General features: G+C 35.4%; 1 protein-coding gene and 1 long non-coding RNA gene across 6 annotated transcripts in view; one reads left to right on the forward strand and one right to left on the reverse strand.

The window, feature by feature from the left end:
- The window catches only part of LOC125676291 (uncharacterized), a 39,907-nt gene that overhangs the window by 14,580 nt on the left and 925 nt on the right, over positions 1-24,402 (reverse strand). For 4 of the 5 annotated variants that reach the window (XM_056158630.1, XM_056158629.1, XM_056158627.1 and 1 more), the window contains exons 2-4: positions 17,293-17,397; positions 5,370-5,432; positions 3,636-3,698 (exon numbers count right to left, since the gene is read on the reverse strand). In XM_056158630.1, coding sequence (XP_056014605.1) covers positions 3,636-3,698; positions 5,370-5,432; positions 17,293-17,385 — 219 coding nt within the window. In that variant the 5' untranslated portion in view covers positions 17,386-17,397. The remainder of the gene's footprint in view (positions 1-3,635; positions 3,699-5,369; positions 5,433-17,292; positions 17,398-24,402) is intronic. The other variant, XM_056158628.1, reaches the window with a different exon arrangement.
- On the forward strand, positions 10,476-14,320 carry LOC125674009 (uncharacterized). The gene is made up of 3 exons (XR_007369875.2): positions 10,476-10,779; positions 11,642-11,708; positions 13,969-14,320. It is a non-coding gene; the product is annotated as an uncharacterized LOC125674009 (long non-coding RNA).

Here is a 24,402-nt window from a genome sequence, read left to right on the forward strand (position 1 = left end):
ACTTAAAATGTCTTGTTTCCTCTATTCATTGTTTCTTCTAACAATGAATGAAAAAGCATAAATATTCATATTATTTTTATTAATATTAATAACAAGTTATATATGACTGACAAGTTTGTTTACATAGCAGTTGACTTCTGATATTACCCTAAGCATACAAGAAACAACAATCCATACAATTTAGGAATCCTCCTCTGCACAATTATTGTTATTAATATTGTACATATTTTATATTTTATATTTTGCACAGACCAAAAGTCAGCTGTGGTTTTTTCTTGGTTATACTTCATAACGTTGTATCATGACATCACAGTGAATTTTGTTAAAGCGGAAATAAAATACGGCACTTTGACGTCATAATTAAATCTTTAATGTGTACTACATCTATTCAATATTGTCATAGCTCTTGAAGATTGAAAATGGACCCGGTTGACTTATTTTCGCCATTCTAACTTTTTTTTATTATACATGTACTATTACTTGTGGATATTTACTTATATTTTGGATTATACATTCACACACACACACACACACACCACACACCACACACACACACACACACACACATATATATATATATATATATATATATATATATATATATATATATATACATAATATATCTATATATAGCCACATGATATAGCAAGCTTACCGAACTTATTGATACATCTGGAATTTCAACTTCTTCATTCTCAACTTTTCAAATGTAGGCCTATGCTCGACGCTTATGACCATTAAGCAGTGAGGATTATTTAGCATGCCACACCTAGAGTGACACGGGTCATCCGTTTTTAAGGTCATATCCGAGGACCCGTGATATTCACACCTGATGCCGAGCGTTTGGCGATGGAACTGTAACTACCTGTTTTAATGATGATTCGAACACCGCCCTTCCGCATTCGGGGCAAACGCTCTAATCTCTCGGCCACCGCGAAAGTAGGAAGTGTTTGCGGATTTATAAGTCAAATGAGCAGAAATGTTTTAAATCCAATCAAACTGGAATTAAATAGAATTCAAACTGGATATTCTCATGGTGTATCAAATTTAAGTTGAATATGTGCATCCGTAGAGAGATAATGGACGGAATCAAAATCAGAACGGGAAGACAGAATGATGGAAACGGGTGACAACCTATGGCCTATCATTTTACGGGGGATGCATACAAACCTACAGCTTTACTTTTGTTACAGGTTCAAATATTTGAAGAAAAAATGTCTAGATAATGGAAAGAGGGGATAATTTGTACACCCAGGACTATCCTTTGTGAAGGTGATTTGAAGTTGAGGTTGGGAAAACTGTCACCTCCCTCATTTTCTGTGACATTTAACTTCTAATACGACAAATCCGGACTATTGACTATTGAAACATTCTCATGCAAATATGTATGCAGATGATACTTCACAAGATGTAACAGATAAGTCAGTGGAAAATATTGAGTCAAAGGTGTGTGAAGATCTTCAGCGCAGTATAATGTGGATTAAGGAAAATAAATTAAGCTTAAACCTGTCTAAAACTCAATGTATGCTTATTGGATCGGCACAAAAATTATCAAAGTATCGAAAATTAAATTTAGTGATAAAAAACCATGTCATAGAATGTGTTCAGGAGTCAAAATTACTTGGTATTATTATTAATGAAACTTTGTCCTGGAAAAGTCATATAGAATCACTTATGAACAAGATTTCCAAGAGAATTGGCATTTTAAGAAGAATAAGATATTTTATGTCAAACGATGCGCTGCTGAAGATTTTTAATACCATGATTTTTCCACATTTTACATATTGTTGTACTATATGGAGCAATCCAAGAAATGCTGAAAATGTGAATAAGCTTTTTATATTGCAAAAACGAGCTGCAAGGGTAATTCTTAACATCAGAAATTTTGAAACACCATCTAATGTCATGTTTATAGAACTTAACTGGTTGCCTCTATCAGATTACTTTGTCTATAGAAAAGTCATTTTAGTGTATAAAGTTTTACATGGTTTAATGCCAGATTATTTAAATGTTTTTAAATATGTATCAGAAGTCAGTCAGAGGCAAACTAGAAATTCTTATTCAAATATTTTGTATATACCCAGGGCAAAAACAGAATATTATAGAAGATCTTTCAGCATTTCAGCGAGCACAGTGTGGAATGCCTTGAGTCAAAACATAAGAAACTCAACGAGTGTTGCGTGTTTTAAGAGAAATTATCTTAGAGATTATCACCATAGTTTTTAAGCTTCATTTTGTATTCTATTTATCTTACATTCATAATTATTTCTTAAGTTTATATGTATTCTACTTCTTTTAATCTGTGTTTATTTTACTAATATCTGTCTATATGTATGTTATATGTAGGACCATATTGAAAACTAGCGTTATCGCTAAATATGTAATCCTGGTTAAATAAAGGTCTTATTATAATTATTATTATTATTATTGATATACGTTACAACAGGGAAGACGCAACTTAACTTATTACATTTGCTGACGGTAGGGATTTCATTGTTACTACTGGAAAACATGCTTTGGTAAGAATTGATTATAGAGAAGGGCCCTCTCGTTACTTTTGATAATGTTTGATGTTTTCAATATTTTTTCATGTCTGGGTCTTCTTCCAAGATAGGGAGGCTGTTCTTAATAACCGGAAAACTTTCAGGATCCTCTGGATTTTGCGTTGAAACGTATGGTAGGACATTTTGACAGAGTTTAGAGTTTGCTTTCAGGAGATCCTTTCTTTCTTGGGATTTGGCTTGGTTTATTCCGTTTTTGATTAATTGTTCTGGGTAACGTCTTTGTAGAATTGCATTTTGTGATTCCGCCAAACGACTGTTATGGATTTCAGTATCGGGAATAATTGTGCAAAGGCGGCTTTCTAAATTGTATGGAATGTTGTTTCATGTGTGCTTAGGGTTTAATCAAACATAAGATATTGTTTGGTATCTGTCAATTTGTAAAACACGTCAGTCATTAGTGCGATTGTTACTTTTAAATGCCATGACATCGAGAAATGATTACATGCTTTATCGGATTCCATAGTGAAATTCATGGTAGGGCTTAGTGTGTTTAGAATATTGAAAAACTTCATTAATTAATAATCAATAAATAATAATAATATATTATTATTTCATTATATTATTATTTCATTATATTATCATATTTTGAACTCAATAATTATTATGTTATAATAATAATTAATAATTCATCATTTTCATACATTATACAACTTTTTTATTTGATTGTTAACACATAGGTAAGAAGTCAACTGCTATGTAAACAAACTTGTCAGTCATATATAACTTGTCATTAATACTGTACATATTGTATATTTTACATCTTGCACAGACGACAATTCGGCTGTGGTTTTCTTTCTATAATACTACACAACGTTGTATCATGACGTCACAATTATCTTTGTTAAAGCGCAAATACAATCCGGCGCTTTTGGCGTCATAGTTAAATCTTTAATGTGTAACTATGCAATATTGTCATAACTCTTGAAGATTGAAAATGGAACCGCTTGAGCTATTTTCGGCATATGTGGATATTTACTTATATTTTGGATTATTTATAGATATTTATCTATCTATCTATTTATCATCTATCTATCTATTTATCTATCTAGGCACATAATAAAACAAGCTTACCGAACTTTGTGATACATATGGAATTTCAATTTCTTCCGTCTCCATTTTTCCACCGTTGCTTGGCTTGAAGAAAACGAATATACAATAATGATGAATTTACATCCCAATGTTTATGTATGAATGATATAATGAGCGGAGAGTATGAAGTGCTTGCCGATTTATAAGTCAAATTGGCAGAACTGTGTCAAAACGTGTTTTTTTTTCTTTCATTCGACTGGAATTAAATAGAATTCAAACTTAATATTCTCATGGTGTATCAAATTTAATTTGAGTATGTGCATCCGTAGAGAGATAATGGACGGAAACAAAATCCGAACGGGAAGACAAAATGACGGAAACGGGTAACAACCTATGCCCCTGTCAGTTCACGGCGGACGCATAAAAACCTACAGATTTACCTTTGTTACAGGTTCAAATACTTCAAGTAAAATGTCAAGGTAATGGAAACAGGGGATAATTTGTACACTCGGGAATATCCTTTATGACGGTGATGTGAAGTTGTGGTGGGAAAGACTTTCAGCTGCCCCATTATATGTGACAATCAACTTCGGATACGACAAAGTATGGACGATTGCTACCCTTTACAACAGAGAAGGTGCAACTTCACTTATTACATTTGCTGACGCTGGGGATTTCATTGTTGCTACTGGAAAATATGTTCTAGTTAGAATTGATTTTAGAGAAGGGCTTTGTCGTTTACTTTTGATAATTTCAATATTTCTCTCATGTCTGCGTCCTCTACCAAGATAGGGAGGTTGTTATTAATACCCTGAAAAAACTTCTGGATTCTTTGGATTGTGCGTTGAAGCGTATGGTAGAACATTTTGACAGGGTTTGGAGTTTACTTTCAGGAGATCTTTTCTTGGGATTTACCTTGGTTTATTCCGTTTTTGATTAATTGCTCTGGGTAACGTTTTTGTGAAAGTGCGTTTTGTAATTCCACCAAGCTACTGTTAAGGATTTCAGTATTCGAAATACTTGTGCAGAGGCGGCTTGCTAAATTCTATGGAATGTTGTTTCTTGTATGCTTAGGGTGATATCAAACATAAGATATTATTTGGTATCTGTCAATTTGTAAAACACGTCAGTCAGTACTGCGGTTGTTACGTTTAAATACCATGACTCCATGGTGGTAGGGCTTAATGTGTTAAAAATATTGAAAAACTTTATTAATTAATAATTGATAATGATAATAATAATCATAATCATTTATTATTATATCATGATATTATTATATCAATAATTAATCATTTTCAAACATGATAAAACTGTTTTATTGAATTGTTAACACATAGGTCAGAGTCAACTGCTGTATAAACAAACTTGTCAGTCATATATATATATATATGTAACTTGTCATTAATATTGTACATGCTGTATATCTTATATCTTGCACAGACCAAAAGTCGACAGTGATTTTTTTCCTGTAATGCTTCATAACGTTGTATCAAGATGTCACAAAGATCTTTTTGAAAGCGCAAATACAATCCGGCGCTTTTGACGTCATTATTAAATCTTTAGTGTAACTATGCAAAATTGTTATAAGTGTTGAAGATTGAAAATGGAACCGGTTGAGTTATTTCCTGTATTCTAATTTTTCTTTATACTATTGCTTGTGTAGATATTTACTTATTTTTGGATTACACACACACAGAAATATATATATATATATATATATATATATATATATATATATATATATATATATATAGACACGTAATATAGCAAGCTTACCGAACTTATTGATAGATCTGGAATTTCAATTTTTTCATTCCCCACTTTTCCTCCGTTGCTTGGCTTGAAGAAAAGGAATATAAAATCATTTTACTATACATAATTACTGTTAAACACTATATGAAGCTTACTCCGCTGGTACATGCATGTTAAAAAGATTATTGAACTCCTATATGAATCTTTGACCATTTTACCCGATTTTGATGGTGTCCAGAGAGGGTCAATTGCAAACGCGTGACGGCGCGTTGCTTGTCGGCGTGAAGGCGAATTGTGTAAAGTTGTGATGAGTTGCCTTTTTGGGGTGATGGTGTATTTTGACCGCGCTGCCATGCTTTTAAATGGCCCTTTCGGGACACTTAGGTCTGGGATATAACGTTGTACATTATTTTGTTTTACAAAAGGATTATTGATAACAGATAACTTTCATGAACCATAAACACTTTCATAAAGACAGGTTTTAGATTTGTTACAAAAGAAATTGTTTCAGGGATGAATAATAGCTGGTTGTGTGCATCATGTGTGGGTATGTGTTGACATTTTCCCAGTATACTTGTACATGTCCGAGTTGGAGGAGGGATGTTTACAGTGTATTAGCATATGTAAGCATGATGTAATCTTTGTTATCCTACCTCTGATAAAAATCTTGGAATTTCATTGGCTTAAATCAATACTACATACAACAATAGCATGACTATTACTAACATAATTTAGTCAATATGCCCCTTCCACATGGTCTGCTGACAATATGTGTCTATTATGATGTCATGGAAATGCGTATATCCTGTCAGTTGAGCCAGCGCATAATATGACGTCATAGGTATACGATAACAAATGAATTCATTTTTGAATATACAGTTGTTGAAAAACTTGTTTTTATCCCGTTGTTGATAGTATAAATGTTGCAGCCATTTTTTCATTGTTTTACGTTTGATAAAGTATATCGAAAATACATACATTGAAGTCATTTATTATTACTGTACATGTACATACGTAAAGCATCAAGAATGAATAGTATCACGCCTCAGACAAAATTGTTGAAATGTAATTGGTCAGATCTTGGTCACATGACGCCGTGAAAAAACCGTATTATGCGAGTAAAATCCGTATTGGGCGAGTAATTTTATTTATCGTCGGGTTCGACTTGCAACTGTGTCAAAAGGAAAGACATTTGACTAAGTTGTATGATATAACCCCCTCATATACAGTTAGAGGTCTTCGACGTGATAAATTCGTTACACAGTTAGTTAGTGACCTGATACGGAAAAATGCATGGTGTGAAAAGAAAACCCGTATCGGGCGAGGCGAAGGTTTTCTTTCCACACAGTGTATTTTTCCGTATCAGGTCACTAACTAACTGTGTAACTAATAATGTCAGTTAAATGTATACGTAAAATTATCGACAGGATAATTTCTTTATGTAGACACTTAGATTTTATTGAATATTGTTTTACGTCCCTCTCAAGAATATTTCACTCATACTGAGACGGCACCACTGCCGGTGAAGGACTGCAAAATTTAGTCCTATGCTCGGCGCTTACGGCCATTCAGCAGGGATGGTTCTTTATCGTGCCACACCTGTTGCGACACGGGATCTCAGTTTTTGCGGTCTCATCCGAAGGATCGCCCCATTTAGTCGCCTCTTACTGCAAGGAAGGGGGTACTGAGGACCTATTCTAACCCGGATCCCCACGGTATTAGACACTTAGAGGGCAACAAGGACATATATGGGATCCTTGATAAAAAAGATATAATTAGCTCGACTTACGCCTGACTCAACATGATTTTTCTCAAGGGCCCCATATATTTCCGTATTACCACTCTAAGTGTCCTACTGAAAGGCGAAGACGACAATAATCAATCTCATGACTCCTATAAGCAATACAAAATAGAGAGTTGGGCAAAACGGACCCATGGATATACCAGAGGTGGGATCAGATGCCTAAGAGGAGTAAACATACCCTGTCGGCCGGTCACATCCGCAAGAGTCCTATATCTTGATCAGGAAAACGAAGTTATATCCGAACGTCAAAAGCCAAGAACAGCCTAATAATCCGTATGAAACACGTCAGACAGTATTCAATTCAATTATAGGTTGTATTGGCAAACTGGATCGTTATAATGACAATGAAATTTGCTAAATACTGATTTTAAATGAGACTGATGAAATCCCCGCATCATCAACTTTTTTCTCAGTAGCCTTCCTTGATTTAAAATTGATCATACGCAGAGCAAACTATTGTGTATCGAATCAGTTGAAAGATATAAACACTATATGCAGGTGGTTATGGAATATTGCTACATGAATATGGGAGTTGATGATGGAGAAGCTAAAATCATCCCTTTTTTCATAAAGTTGGGTTGATAGGTTGCAATTAATATCTACTTTCAATAAAATATCTAAGTATGAAGCAGAAGTGGACGACTCTGTGGTGTCTTTTATTTCGAGTTCACAGGGATATATCGAATCGACATATGAATGAAAATTATTATTGTTAATAGATAATGGATCGTCGATATATTTATATGTTGAATTAAATGTCACAAGAAGAGAGTTTTTCTTCTCACGTAGATTTTTTAAAATAAATCCTGCTTCATAAGAATATAAAAAAAAAACGATCAGCCAACAGAGGAGCACAATCTGTGTCCATGGGAATTCCAACAGACTGTTGGAAGACCTGATCACCAAAGACTACGAAGATATTGTCAATGAGGAACTCTAGCATATTTCTTTATTTCAACCTGAGAGTACTTGTGCGTGGAATCAAAGTGGTGATTAACAAAGTACTTTTTTCGATGATTGATCACTAGATATGAATATTTCCGCTTTCCATTTTTGTTGAATAAGCAACTGGCTATGATGTCAAAAGTAACGTGACAAATAATATCTCCTTTGATGCATAAAATGGACACAGATATACTTGGGGTAGTTTTATAGTGTGAACACAAGAGGCCCATGGATCAAATACCTCTCCTGAAACCCCCTTTTCGCGTAAAAGAAAAACTGTACTCCGCCCTGTGAACGGATCCTAGTGTGATTGAACAACTACAATATACGTGTATATTGAAAATAAAGCTTTGTACTGCATGTGTTCTTGAAATCAATTTTCGCATCACGGAAGGAGACATAGAAATACTAGTGTCCATGCGTCCGTCCCACTTGATTTTGTGGGCGCAACTCCTCCGAAACCGCTAAAGAAATTTTGTTTGAATTTTGTAGGATTATTAGTCACTATATGTAGTTGATCATATTACGCCGCTATTTTGATTTGACACATTTTAAAGGGTTTATGGAACTGCTACACTTTTGGAACGGATTGTGGACGCAACTCCTCCGAAACCGCTCAACGGATTTTGTATAAATTCTCAGGATTGTTAGTCGCCACATGTAGTTAGTCATATTGCACCGCCATGTTCATTCGACAAATTTCACAGGAATTGTGGGTTGATTGATTGACTGTATCTTGCTTAATGTCTCGCTCGCGAATTTTTCACTCAGATGTACACGTCACCAAGACCGGTGAAGGGTTCAAATTTAGTTTACGGCCATTGAGCACTATGGGTTCTTTAGCGTGCCACACCTACTTCGACACGGGTCATCCTTTTTTAAGATCATATCCGAGGATCCGTGGCATTCACACCTCATGCCGAGCGTTTGGCGATGTTATCGTCACTACCTGTTTTAACGACTTAGGTTTGTCGCGGTCGGGATTCGAACCCCGGCCTTCCGCATGCAGGGCGAACGCTTTAACCTCTCGGTGGTCATGAATACAATAAAAGTTTTATATGGGGATATACAGGATATAAATAAACAAATTCTTTTCAAGAGTAGCAGGACCACACTAAATCACATCCAAATACTCCCAAGTTATGTGTTCTCAATAGCAGGACCACACTAAATCACACCCAAATACTCCAAAGTTGTGTGTTCTCAATAGCAGGACCACACTAAATCACACCCAAATACTCCCAAGTTGTGTGGACTCAATAGCAGGACCACACTAAATCACACCCAAATACTCCCAAATTGTGTGTTCTCAATAGCAGGACCACACTAAATCACATCCAAATACTCCCAAGTTGTGTGTTCTCAATAGCAGGACCACACTAAATCACATCAAAATGCAAATACTCCCAAGTTGGAGCTTTGCATATTTTGTATATGCTCCTATATATAAACAGTTTGTTGTCGCAACTTCTCAGAGACCGCTGTACAGATTTTGTTCAAATTTTGCAAGATTATTAGTCGGAATATGCAGTTCATCACATTGCGTCGCATTTTGATTCTACAAATTTTACAGGAATTGGGTCTTCTGTTCCTCAACATTTTTGCGGTGGTGGAAGGGAGGAGGGCATATCGCTTCGTTTACTATCAAATCACTAATTTAAAAAGCAGCGACTTAGCCTTAGCTGTTGGTAGTGGCAACTATTAATACATTATTTATAGTATCAAGCGTTGTATTTGTACAACTTAAGACTGATTCTATGTAACTATCAAAATTCAGTGGCCACGGTATGTCACAGATTTTTATGAAACTTTGTGTGTAACGATATTATGATAGATATAAAACAAAAAGGACATGCAAAGGTTTGACTTAGCAACGGTTGCCATGGAAACCGATCCTCTAACAACAGCTGGACAAGATATGCACATGTATGTTATATTTTGAATAATCAAAAATTAAACGCTATTGTTTATAAAAACAACAATTGTAAAAATTATTTTGAGCTAGGTTCTAGCTTTTAGAAATTTTTTGTATTTATTTAATCCTTGAAAACAATAGAAATAATTATTTTTATGATGTGTAAGGGTTTGATATATGTAATTTTTAGAGAGGGATAACATATATTTGCCCAGTCATTTGGTGTAAACTCACATGCTAGTAAAATGTATTGAATCTTACTTTAAAAAAGTACAGAAACACATTTGTGGAGAAACCAATGGTAAACACATAAACCAGTAGTTTCCTCTGGTGCACAAACCAAAATACACCAGAAAGAGTTATTACCCTTTGTAACACTCTCTTGTATTGGAGATATGATCAGCCTTCATTTGTTTTCAGTATGGCAGGAGGTGGAAATTGAGTTTTTATTAAATTTGTTCTTCGGAAGTTTATCAATATCAGATGCTCTTTGTTCACTTAATTCACTACCACGATCTTTATCTTCAATTGTGCTAAAGGATTCCGGTTTATTTCATGGAATACAAATCCGTTTGATCTTTGCCATAGTCACCGGACTCTAGCATCCAATCGTCTACGTAATTCGTAGAAAAAGTAAATGTTGTGGAATTTAACGCTTTATTGCATCACATCCGACTAAAAAAATGACCAGGGAAACAGAAGGCTGACAGACATATTCATAGAAAATATGAAAAAGCCCTGCCTGTTGCCGTGTTGGAACTTGTATTGACGTAAGTATTCTATTTGATTTAGAATCCAAATTCTAAAGTAAAGGCTGAATAAAATGTATCAGAAAATTTGGCTTTTAGTAAACATATGAGAACCCCAATTTATTTTATACTGCCAGCCAGGCTAGTCAGCTATAGTGGTATATACACGTAGACTTTGTAGTCCTGTCATTTACTGGATGGGTGTACAATATAGAATACTAGTTAAGTATGTCCCCAACCGAACATTCACTCAGGGAGTTTCCTATCACATTTACACAGAGTTCAGGATCTGCAAAAATTGGGGAATACTTATAAAATCATGTTTCATGTGGAAATTTTCAAAAGGACTAGGCTTAATTTATGTAATCCTAAGTGATGACCTCTCTCTCTCTCTCTCTCTCTCTCTCTCTCTCTCTCTCTCTCTCTCTCTCTCTCTCTGACTGTCAAGTTTACAATAAAAACAAACATGTGAATGCCTGTGTGCATTATAGATAAAGATTGTTAAAATCATATATATTGGTGAGCCAGGCTACTTTCAAGTTTGTTTACCTGTGGTAGCCCCCACAGCACTAATATGTGATGGTTCTAATCTACAGAAGAAATCACACAAATACTATTATGATTTAAAGTTTTCTCATCTCTGTAATTATGAACTTTAGGACACTTGATTTGGAAAAATTAAATGATGAAAAATTGATGATTTTGAATTGGGTCCTGTAACTGGGCCCTCAAATTTTAATACATGTAGGTCCTGTCAACTGAAGTAAATAAAAAAATATTAAATGTAAATTGTAAATATTCAAATACTTTTGAATTCTTACTTTTTCATCCAATAATCACATATTTTGGCCAAAGTACATGACCACTATTTTCTGTGTTTCAGCTGTATGAGCATCATACTGTGCAAATCACCTAAAGATGGAGTTGACCAAGTTGCTGACTTTGAGGAGGTAAATATTCAGCATTAATACATACACATTGAATACATAATTTTAAATTCAAATTTGAATCCCAGTATTATAAATCCTAAAGCAAATTAATAGATGTGGGGAATGTGGTACATTGGGTTTAGTTTCTTGGTTATAGAGCCTGCATGGAAACTGAATTCTCTAGAATAATCACAGGAGACCATCCATTTTTTATGCGACATGACTTGAAACGTTTTCATCACAACTTCCTAAAAAAATTTTTTTATTACTTCACTTAATTAGCATACTCAAAAAGACTAGTTGTTTTGTTGTCAATGACGCACATATATATGTACACATGTGTATGAGCTCAGTATCATTTGTAAAAATGATTAATTCTAATTAGGTCAATGTTGAGAATCACTCAAGTGACCTACATGTTGCTATTTGTGTGCGTCAGTCATCATAAGACGTTAATTGAACATTAATATTTTTTCTTGATACCCACCCTTCCAATTCTTTTCAAATTTCTTTTAAGCATCTTTGGGACAAGGGGAATTAACATAGATTGTAAATCTAAGGACTCTGGATTGACGGTACTTTTAAAAATGCTCTATACCAAAATTGAGAATTTTGTTTTAGAACCAGGGTTTGATTTCTTCAATTTTATGGAGAAAACTTTTTCAGATATACACTTCGTTAAATTGTAGAGTTGGGGAAGGGGGGTTATAAGTGTATTTGACATTTATTTGTGTCCAAATTATGCAATTAATACTGAGGATTTCAGTAGTAGTCTGTTTTTAAAACAACAGACACCTAGAATTAAGAGCACAATGAAAGCATACATGTGATAAGGAGGGGGGGGGGGGGGACTTCATAATAATGCCTGAAAATTCTGAACAAGTAAATGTTAACAAAAATTTTACACTAGAGATGCCAATTCAAGATAATTAACATGCTTTGTTTATTGTCATCTGGTGTACATTTAGCAACAAGTAGTGTTGTTCATTGTGAAACGATAAATTGATAATGTACATGTATGCGTTGGTTGTACGTGTTTTAGGCATATCTTATTGCATGTTTTGTTGTGTTTGGTTGTCGAAAATATTGATAGAAATTGATAATGAAGAATTGCTGATATACTAAGGACATCATGATTCTGATCTAAAGAAATTGAGGACTAGTTAATATTTACATACTTTGTTACATCATGACCATACATTGCTTGCAAGAAAAACACACATGGGCCACATACATGTAATCAGTGACTAAGACATTTTGTTCAGTTATACTGTTTTCAAGTCATTACACTTAATTCTTAGAAAAATTCCTTAACTGGCAATTGATTGCCATCAGAAATTGCAAATTTTCTATTTATTCCTTACCTGACACCATCGAATGACAGTAATGTGATGCGCGCTCCCTGTAATCAGGGGGAAATAACTCGTATAGCATTGTGAAAAATGTAGCTCACTGATTATTCATATACGTTTGAAATATTTTATGGTTATACAAGATTTTTTACAATAACTATTGAAAAAGACTCGAACACAATTTATGTTCATGTTATGCATAAATCTTATTAAATCATTGACTCCGCAAAATATTATGACATCACAGGAGGGTGGAACTACCTTAAATAAAGCTGAATGCTTATGAAGGAAAAACAGAAAGGGGTACCAAAATTGCGAATTTTGAAAACACAGGGTTGTGAATGTGGGTCCAAAAGAGTCATATAGTGTATAACATGGATTTTGTAGCCCTTAGAGCTATAGTGATACTTTGAATTTTTTTAAATTTGATTAATACTCAGGTAACCAATAAGGTTTGTGGACATCTTGTTAATTTATGAGTATTAACACTATTAATAGCTCTTCAATACAACATAAACACATGTATACAAACTGTATCAAAACATAACATCCTTTAGGCCAATTCAACTTAATTAGTAAGATTATCATCCTGGGTCACCAAAAAGTACGGGGCAGACTGTGGGAAGATTTTATTTTTTAATTTTTATTTTCTGAGAAATATATTGATGACAAACGAGTTTTTGTCAACAGAAGTGCATAATTTAATGCCAGATATATAAATCTATGTTATTTCACAGATGATTTTTGAGGGGCGGGTGGGCGGGCATGGTAATCTATCAACTAAGTAATTAATTAAGTGGTAAAATTACTATTCTAGCATCATGAATGATCTTGTACATGTAAATTTAGTTTAATCAAATTGAATTAGGTGTGTACTGTATGTGAAAAATAAGATGAACTTTTCAATATTTGTTCAACACATTTTTTAGAACTTGAAGAGCAGAAGATGCATTCCATGACTCTTATGTGATATAGAAGACAAAGAAGAGCTCTTGAGAATGGAAAAAAACTGCGAGTTTTACAGTCAATGAACACACCTCACGACACAAGTCCATCCTGATTCAGTAAACTATTCTTCTAAGGAAACACCATGACTTAGTTAAGATCAAGTTTTGGTGTCAGAAGACTAATGTAACTAAAACATTGCAAAATTAACCTGCAAGTGTCTTATGTGAGCCTACTGAATAAGGATTCATTACTCAACAGTTGAAGGAAAATCACTATTATAATGATTTTTAAAAAAAGATGATTGTGTTGTTTGGATAACATTGTGATCCATGTTTGCTGAATAAACAACTTTGCAAAAATGAGTTGTTCTGTGTAATATTATAAATTTACTAATTACTGGTATGTCAACATAGATTACAGTAACACTGAACAAACTTCAATAAATTTTAAAGTTTCATGCAGTTTCTGCAGTAGAAAATGACACCTATTGATTTTCTGGTCCAAAGGTCACCAGGTGCAATACAATACTCTGTACAATTGATGTCTGACCAGTTTCTTCAGAACCCTTTGATTGATAGTGATATTTCATACAGGGGTTGGTCACTGGTAGCATATGACCCCCATTGATTTTCAGGTCAAAAGATTAAAAATGGCAGGGGCCTCCGTGGCCGAGTGGTTGGAGCATAGCGTTCAAAATGACACGGCCTCAGTCGGCGCGGGTTCGAATCCCGCTCGCGCTGGTATTAAGTGAGAAAGTTTCCCAATTTACTTTCGGAAGGTCGGTGGTCTCTTCCCAGGTACATTGTATCTGGGTTCTCACTTTCATCAGTAAACACTGGGCACCACCAGAAAACTGAAAAATTGTTGAGTGTGGCGGAAAATATCAATAAATCAATCAATTAAAAATTACTAGGTGCAATGTAGCTAGTACTCTATGCAATGGTGTCCCCCCAATATCTTGGGCCTGTTGTTCAATTATGATATTTCATATGTTGGTTGGTTATGAATAGTAGATGACCCTAATGATTTCCAGGTCAAAGGTCAACAAATACAAGGCAGTACAATGAACAATTTATTGGTATCTACCCAATATCTTGGGAAGACTTTTTATAGTTATTGATAATAGTTTACATGACAATACAGTACATGTAATATAGCTCGTTTATGGAAATGATTGCAAAATCTACTTGGTGTTTGGGGAGGGTGGGGGGGGGGGGTCCTACTGGATTACAGTTTATGTTTACATGGTTTTTTTTAATCACTCTAACTAATTTTTATTAATATGTTAAACTTCTCCATGTTTATTTTTGAAATATCAATTGCTCATATTGTTCATTTTAACTGAAAATGGTGTAGGTTGTATTATTTGTCATTAGTATGAATTTTTGGCAAAATGCCCAAATCTACAGTTTTCGTACTACAATAGATCAATTGCACTACGTTTCACCATTAATCTTTTTATATACATTAAGAGTCTTTGATATGGACATCCTTTGATGACAGTTGATTATGCTGTATGTATTTTCCAAATTATCTAAATTCATCAACGAAATCCAACAAAAAATCCCGTTTTGGCAAAGTGCCCAAATCTACAGTTTTCGTGCTACTACAGATCAATTGCACTACGTTTCACCATTAATCTTTTTATATATATTAAGAGTCTTTGATATGGACATCCTTTGATGGCAGTTGATTATGCTGTATGTATTTTCCAAATTATCTAAATTCATCAACGAAATCCAACAAAAAATCCCGTTTTGGCAAAGTGCCCAAATCTACAGTTTTCGTGCTACTACAGATCAATTGCACTACGTTTCACCATTAATCTTTATATATATATATTAAGAGTCTTTGATATGGACATCCTTTGATGGCAGTTGATTATGCTGTATGTATTTTCCAAATTATCTAAATTCATCAATGAAATCCAACAAAAAATCACTTTTTGGCAAAGTGCCCAAATCTACAGTTTTCGTGCTACAATAGATCTATTGCACTACGTTTCACCATTAATCTTTTTATATACATTAAGAGTCTTTGATATGGACATCCTTTGATGACAGTTGATTATGCTGTATGTATTTTCCAAATTATCTAAATTCATCAACGAAATCCAACAAAAAATCACTTTTTGGCAAAGTGCCAAACTATAATACATTGGTACAGCGGTCAGTAACACACTCTTTACCATAGGTAGATATAGATATCATAAATAAGGAGGGAATTTTATGGGGAATCGAGATTTATGGAGAAAATTAGTTGTCTTTTTTAATTTTTTATATACCACAAGGACAAAACATGGGCAAAACGGGCTGAATTTTGCAGTTCAATTAGCCCTCATAGACTGCTGTCGGTTTCCATGGCAACGGATGGTAGAAATTTGGTGGTGGGGTTGAAATTATGTAAGATGGTGCAAGTAAAGTTAATACTGTGAAAATCAAAGAAATCTGTGACATTGAGTGGCCAGACCCTATCTGATTTCTTTGATTTTTACATAGAATTGATCTTAATACTTTTTCAATTACTAATCGGTATTGTATCATTTGCGCTTTCAAGTAACTTTCTCAGACAATAAACTAGATGTGATTGATCGACATGAATGTCCCCGACCAAGGGTTTCACCACTGCCAGGTTTTTTTGGACACATAATTATGCATTTTTGACCTGTGTATACTCATGGTGTATCTATATGCCAAATTTCAATACAAATCGTTCATCTATGACTGCGATAATGAATTGAGACTGTCATTTCTTTGAAATTTTCAAAGTAGAAGGAACATAACCCCCGTAAAAAGAAATATTAGGCCGAAACCAAATAAGTCTTCGCCTTGACGTTTGCATGGTTTATACATGCATATTAACCAAATTGTAGCTGAATGTAGAGATAATTAATGGAAACAAAATTATAGAAGGAAACCGAATCACGGGAAAGGATAACGGCAACATAAAAATATATGTATTTACTTTTGTGACAAGATAAATCATCTCAGGAATAAATATCTAATATAATGAAAGCAATGGGTAATTTTACAATCGGCAATATCCCCTGTGACTGGTTATGTCTCAATATGAATGAAGGGACTTAAGATATACACAGTACAAGCAAACAAATAGGAAAACAGGATTAATCTTACTATTGATTACAAATAACTTTCATAAACTTAAGTGCACATTTGTTAACGCATAGACTATGTGCAAAGTAAGTTATTGATGATTGGTAGAACTTATTACATGTATGTTTTCTTAAAACGTCTTAATAACGAAATGGATGCATTTCAGCTTCTGTAACAAAACATTCTACGCACCTGTACCGTCCTTCGATCGTACGGGAGAGATACATTTTTAAGTCCAACATCTTTGATTTCCGAGTCTTCATGATGAGTAGAACAGCATTCCATTTTGGATTATATCTGTAAATATAGAAATAGTACACATATACTTTAACGATCCACAGTCTGCTAATGCGACAACCAATCTATAATGATGTGACTTCACATTGCATTTCATTTTTAAGTGTACTTTTAATTGATGGGGTAGAACATTCCCATTAAGCTTTCATTTGAATTTATTTCATTGCCAATCAGACAAACGTATTGGATACAAGTCCATAATCTTGGACAATCCCCTCCAAAATATAACAAAGAATTGTGCGTGTTGTAACTCAACAACTCACGTTCAAATATTTACTGAACATTAGAAATACCTTAGTTAAGCGTTGTGAACATTACAAATGAGGAAAGCTTAGGGAATTTTGAGTTGGAATCATCTCCCCGCCCTTTTCGATACAATATGCACTAAAGCGCTGATAAGAAAATGAAGGATAGACTGCAATTCTGGCATACCGTTATTGATGGTCCTGTCTGCCAACACCTGAGGACTTACCAATGAGACATTTAGAAGCAAAACTTAATCGTAATCTTAGAGTGAATTTGGTAAATAATCCCTTATATTATACGCCTTTTTATATGACATGATATACAATGTACGTACAGATGTGGACATCAATTGATATATGACAAGTGTATGACTAACTTACTAACTTGATTTATTTTGAAAAGGATAATATGGATTTTCTAGAGGAATCGACCCACAACGAGATTCAGAGTTCCGGCAAAAAAGTTATTAATTTGAGCTCACCTTTTTGTGCACTCAAATTTCTCCAAATCATAACAGTTCTCAATTTCACAGACAACGGGGTTATAGTATTTTATTTAATTAGATTGTCTATTTGTCAAATAACAGTTTTCTCATTGTTGTGGTCAATTTTGACAGTACTTTCCCTTTAGAAAGCATGATGGCAGTTGTACCCATGGACAAATTAAACATGTTCAGATTTGTTGATTCCTTATCACAATGCTATTTTCATGAGCACCACTGCCATGAGAGTGAAAATATCGACACCCCCCATCGAAAATTATTGTTGTAACGTATGTCCAAAAAAAAACTGTGTATCCCGTGACACAACAGGTAGAGTGGAAGTGTTTTCACCGATGTGCATGAAGGAAATTTTTGCATGCTTCCGAACCCTACTGACAGTGATGGATTGATTATCATTATTATTCGTTTCATTAAGAAAAAGTCTTATACTTATGGACATTCTTTTTCCATCATCAAATTAAAGATTAGTACAAAAACATAATTAATAGATGAAACGAGAAATGTAACTATTGATTCACTCAAGTAAAACGGGTTTCCATTCAATGTACGAGGGCGAGGTAATAAGTATTCAGCCTAACGTATTTCCGGTTAAGATCCACCTTTTCTTTTTCGATGAAATTGCCCTATAGTGCGATGTTCTTAGACCAACGGTGTTCAAGTGTCATCAGCCCAGAATTGAAAAAGGCAGGGTCCTTTCCATTGACCCACTCCTCAACTGCCGTCACGACTTCTTCGTTATACCGGAGATGACGTCCAATGATATCCTTTTTCAAGTTTGGGAATAGGAAGAAGTCATTAGGAGCTAGGTCTGGCGAATAGGCAGTATGTGGTATCAAGTCATACCCGTTTCGCTCTACAGCATCCATTGCAACTTTGCAAGTGTGGACTATAGCGTTGTTCTGTTGCAGCAAAACACCTTTAGAGAGTTTATCTTACCGTTTTTCACGGATGGCGGTTCTCAACGGGTCTAGCAAGTTTGCATAGTACACTACAGTTATTGTTCTTCTCTTGGTTAAAAAGTCTAACAGAATAACGCCTTTTGCGTCCCAAAAGTGTGGCTATCACCTTGCCAGCAGATGGTTGCGTCTTGATCTTCTTTGGCTTCGGGGACCCAGATCCTATCCACTGACGACTCTGAGCTTTATTCTCTGGCTCATAATGATGAACCCAAGTCTCATCTACAGTCTCCAGACGCAAAACAAAATAATCTTTTTACCTAAAACGCTTCAACAAGGCGCTGCATACTGATGCTCTGGTTGCAATTTGTTCATCGCTAAGGGATTTGGAGACCCAACGGGCTTGCGCATACTTAAACATCATGTAAGATTGTCGAAACACTACCATGTGAAATGCATAATGCCTGTGCTATTTCTTCCACACGAATTCGTCTATCAGAGTATACCAGATCCCGAACTTTCTTACACATTTCTTCGTCGGTGGCATCCAGTGGACGTCCAGATCTGGCTTCATCTTCTAAAGACGTTCTACCGCGGTCGTACATATATATTGAAAAGAGTAGTTCTTATGCCCAACACCGTAAGTGCTTTAGCAGGCATAAAGCTAGGTTACTTGTTAACCCTTAATAATTACTAGTACCAGTGGGTACAACATCAGTGTTGTTGGTCCCTTTTTCACTGACGGGAAAAATGACGCCAATATCCTATATAGTATGCTAAAAAGGTAATACCGATGAAAGCTTTGATTAGTTGCATGATCAAGATTATTAATTCTTGATCGTGGATTCCGAGATGCTGTTAATGCGATAAAAAAATTTCGATATCAATGGGAAAGACCATAGTACAGATGAGGCCAATAGCTCTAGATTGGTTACAAAATTACGTTGGGTGGTTAAGTCTGTCAATGGCAGCCATAAACATTGGAAATGTTTAGCAATCGTAGTGACAAATACTCAGTTACCATTTAAAAAAGACTATGTTAACATAGTTGCTGCTCTCATCGATGCAGTCCCGTGGGGATCCGGTTTAGAATAGATCCTCAGGACCCCTTGCTTGTCGAAAGAGGCAACTAAATGAGGGTTTTTCTGATGAGTCCAGAAAAATCGAGGCCCCGTGTCGCAGCAGGTGCGGCACGATAAAGATCTCTCCCTGCTCAAAGGCCGTAAGCGCCGAGCATAGGCCTAAATGTTGCAGCCCTTTACCGGCAATGGAGACCTTTCCATATGAGTGAAAAATTCTCGAGTGACACATTAAACAATATTTAACCAATCAACCTCGTCAATGCATGCAGACCCCCTCTTGCAACCGATACACTACAAGATAAAAATCTTGCAAGACAAATGTAAAACATGAAGACAAAGTGAAACAACGTGTAGCAAACATGCATGTGACAAATAAAACGGGGAAAATGGCGAAAAGTAGATTCTGAAAGCTCTGATGCGCCAATTATTTTTCCTACTTTGTCTGAGGAATATTTAAGAGGGATAAATTTTGGTATTCATCAACTGAAACAGGCAATTAACTATCCGAATGAGCACATTAGTCCGAATGGCACCTATGAAATATTTCTAAATGAAAATAAAAACTTATCCAATCTTATTTCTGTTCGATTACAGTTTTGCCATGTCATAGAGAAGGGAAATAACAATAACAATACAATATCCGGCTGGTACTTCGATTGTAAAGTGTGCGCTAGAGCTGTCGGTTGCTATGCTCACATAGGTTCCATGTTATGGTACTCGGGGTGTCCTCGGAACCAACAACATACACTTTGTACAATACGAGCAAGTAAAAATTCCAATCTCAAAGATGCTTATCAAGCTGAACAAAAGAGCTTCGAGTAAAACCTTATATTTTGGATAGTTTATTTTAAGAAAGCTGGAATTTCCCATTGATAACAAAGACTGTCCCCCCCATAGTTTTGCGAGAAAACTGGTCTATTTTCTGTGATTATGTGTTCATAACAACTGAGTTGAAAATTGTAACATCTGAATACTCGTGTGTATTCCTACATTTCATATAAAACTTTATCACTACTATCACAGGTAACAATGATTGAACATACATTTTGTATAGAATTATTTACATATGGTCTATTTTGTGAAGATGAAAAACGAACAAACCGAAGTCATACATATTTAACGTACTGCTTTGTAATGATACTGAAATGTCGGTTTGTTTAGTATTACAATTCAAACTGATTCGTCAAACACTTGCTAATTCGGTACACTAATTATAAATCATCTTTTGGTAAACTTTTGTTAAAGCTCATTAATTATAATTCTGGTCCCCGCCCCACAGCACGCATTGATCAGTTGTTTTGAGGACCGCAAAACTAGTGATCAATAAGTGACGGGGGCGGGGCCAGAATACATGTTACAATATCAATAGATGTATGTGGAACCCATGTACTATATAATTAGCCCGTAAAATAAAAATCAGATAGCTACTTGTAAATTGTTTCAACAAATTTTTATTACTTGTGTAAAAAGTTTTCATCGTCAGAGATTTAACTGTAAAATAAAATTCGAGACTATTGTTCTATATGCAAGGTGAAGATAACGAACAGTGATCAATCTCATAACTCCTATAAGCAATACAAAATAGATAGTTGGCCAAACACGGACCCCTGGACACACCAGAGGTGGGATCAGGTGCCTAGGAGGAGTAAGCATCCCCTGTTGACCGGTCACACCCGCCGTGAGCCCTATATCCTGATCAGGTAAACGGAGTTATCGGCAGTCAAAATCAGTGTGCCAAGAACGGCTTAACAATCGGTATGAAACACGTCAGACAGCATTTGACCCAATGCGAGGTTGTACTGACGAACTAGATCGTTATAACGACCATAGAACTTGCGACATGCTGACTTCAATCGAGACTGTTGAAATCCCTGTACCATCAACGTGTTTGTTAGTAGCTTACCTCGATTTAAAAACTGACTATATACGCAGAACAAGCTCTTGCATATCCAATCAGTAGATATATAAATCACAGAATGTCACATTATGGCGCCAAGCATGCGCATTAGTTGCAAAAACACTAATGTATATGCTATCCCCGAGGGCGCTAGCAATAAGGAACCAGTCGCAGTTGCTTGGTAGTAGAGCGTTCACTTCGTAACATGGAGGTAGTGAGTGCGTGCCCCCTTCTACATTAACCACGTTACACCTTAGACATAAAAGTTTGTTAGGTAACCATTGCTCCTTCGCAAAACGGTCAAGATTTTGAAGTTAGAATCACGGGTATTTCGGATATGACCTTGCAAAACGAAGGTCCCTTGTCGCGCCAGGCGTTGGCACGTTAAATGGCCCTCACTGTTACGAGCAGAAGCGTTAAGCATAGGACTAAAGTAGTACTTACAGCTAGTGACATTTCAATATAATAAAAACAATTCTCGACAAGACGTAAAAGTAACAACGATTCGCTTATGACCGGCCACGCCCGCCGTGACTCTTCTATCTACCCTTCTGGAGTACCAACGCATATGGGCGAAGTATTCCAGGTGCATTCACTCACCCCCTCTAGAGATCACCTGGGTCCTAAATGTATTAGTGTGGTTGTTCAACACGTCACTGATACTGTAACGAGGATTTAACATCAAATTCATTTAATTTGTGACATATGTATATAACTTTTTCCCTTGGGTTTGGGGCGTACATAAGATCTAACACGCTATATCCACGGCTCTGGTGCCTGTGCTCACATGACTCTTTAGAGTAAGGAACCAATGGGGCATGTACGTCCTGACCGACCCACATTTGAAAAAAAACCCAACATGATCACTAATTCTGCGTCAAAACCGGCTCTCCCCCACCTGCTACTAAAGCAGGGGGCAGGTATTTAGTGTGTACCCCCAAGATGACCACTTAAGGGTCAGTAGGTATTCATAGAAAATAGCAATTTCTTGAATTACTTGGCAAAGTTTATTTCGTGGAGCTCTCAGCTAGTTCATAACTGGGGTCATATTCACCGCTTACTAAGGGAGGGCATGCTACAGGCTGGTGCATGTTGGACAACTGTAGGAGTGTCCACAGTTTTCTCTGTACTTGCTCTTTAAACCAGGCAGCACGCAGGAGACAGGTGAGATGCGTAGAGATCCTCTCCCCCACCCCCACCCCTTGAGAACGTGGCCACACGTTCAGGTCCAGGTACATATGTCCACATTGGGTCACCTGTGTTGCCCCTACTTTGGTAGTCAATCTGGTACACTGGCCGTCCCCTGAGTTCCCCTCACAAATTTGCATGCAACCTTTTCCATCATATATGTTAATGTGCATCATATTTCTGATTATAATTAATAAATATTCAAACTTGTATCCCTTGTGTTAATCCAATTGCTAAGCAGCCTATGAGGGATTACAGGGCAGCCAGCTAAGCTTTGACATACCTACGGGGTTTATTCAGCATATTAAGGCAAGGTCAACTATTCAATTCAGGCAGTACCAGTAGGTCAAATGTTTCACGGGTGGTTGTGCTGTATATTAAAGATCAATTTTAGCAGAGTACAGTGTATCTCCTCTAGTTGAATTTAACACACCCGAGGTCAGGGCATGGTCAATGAAGCCATTTCTTTTATCATTTTTAAAATTATGTATATCACCTACAATCAATATGACTAAATCCATGCATACATCTAGCACTTGTACATCAACATTATCAAATACGAATCAAAAATTATTATCGAATATAAATAACAGGGTTAATAAATGTAAATAAATAACAAGTATATTGAATATAAATCAAAATCTTTGCATAACAATATTGTCGAAGATATATCAAGATTTATAGAATATAAATAAAAATGTTCGCATATAAATATTAAGATTATCGAATATAATTTTTCGCATATGAATAACAAGATTATCGGGTATGATTAAAGAGTTTCGTATATAAATCAAGATGTGTATAATATTGCAACGTTTTACACACCATAAGTGTATCTGTTCAATGCTGAATTTTTATATGCATAACCACAGTAGTACATGGAATAAAATGTTTATATCATTGTCATTTGATAAAGCCAATCAAATTACATGTACCAGAGTAAAACATATCTATGAGATACATATTCTATATACATGTAGCTTAAACACTTTGTATACCGTATTTAAAAATCATTTTAATTTAGAACATTTAAAAAAAAAAAAGCAACATTTTACGTTTAGATAGACGTAGACAGTGTACACTGACGTAGCGTCATTGCGCGACAAAATCACATGGGACATTTATTTTGACGTTAAGTATCTTCTCATTTTCCTAAATGGGAGCGGGATTTTATATACATGTAGTACATTTAAT

The sequence above is a fragment of the Ostrea edulis genome, chromosome 3 (assembly GCF_947568905.1).
Source record: "Ostrea edulis chromosome 3, xbOstEdul1.1, whole genome shotgun sequence".
NCBI classification, from domain to species: Eukaryota; Metazoa; Mollusca; class Bivalvia; order Ostreida; family Ostreidae; genus Ostrea; species Ostrea edulis.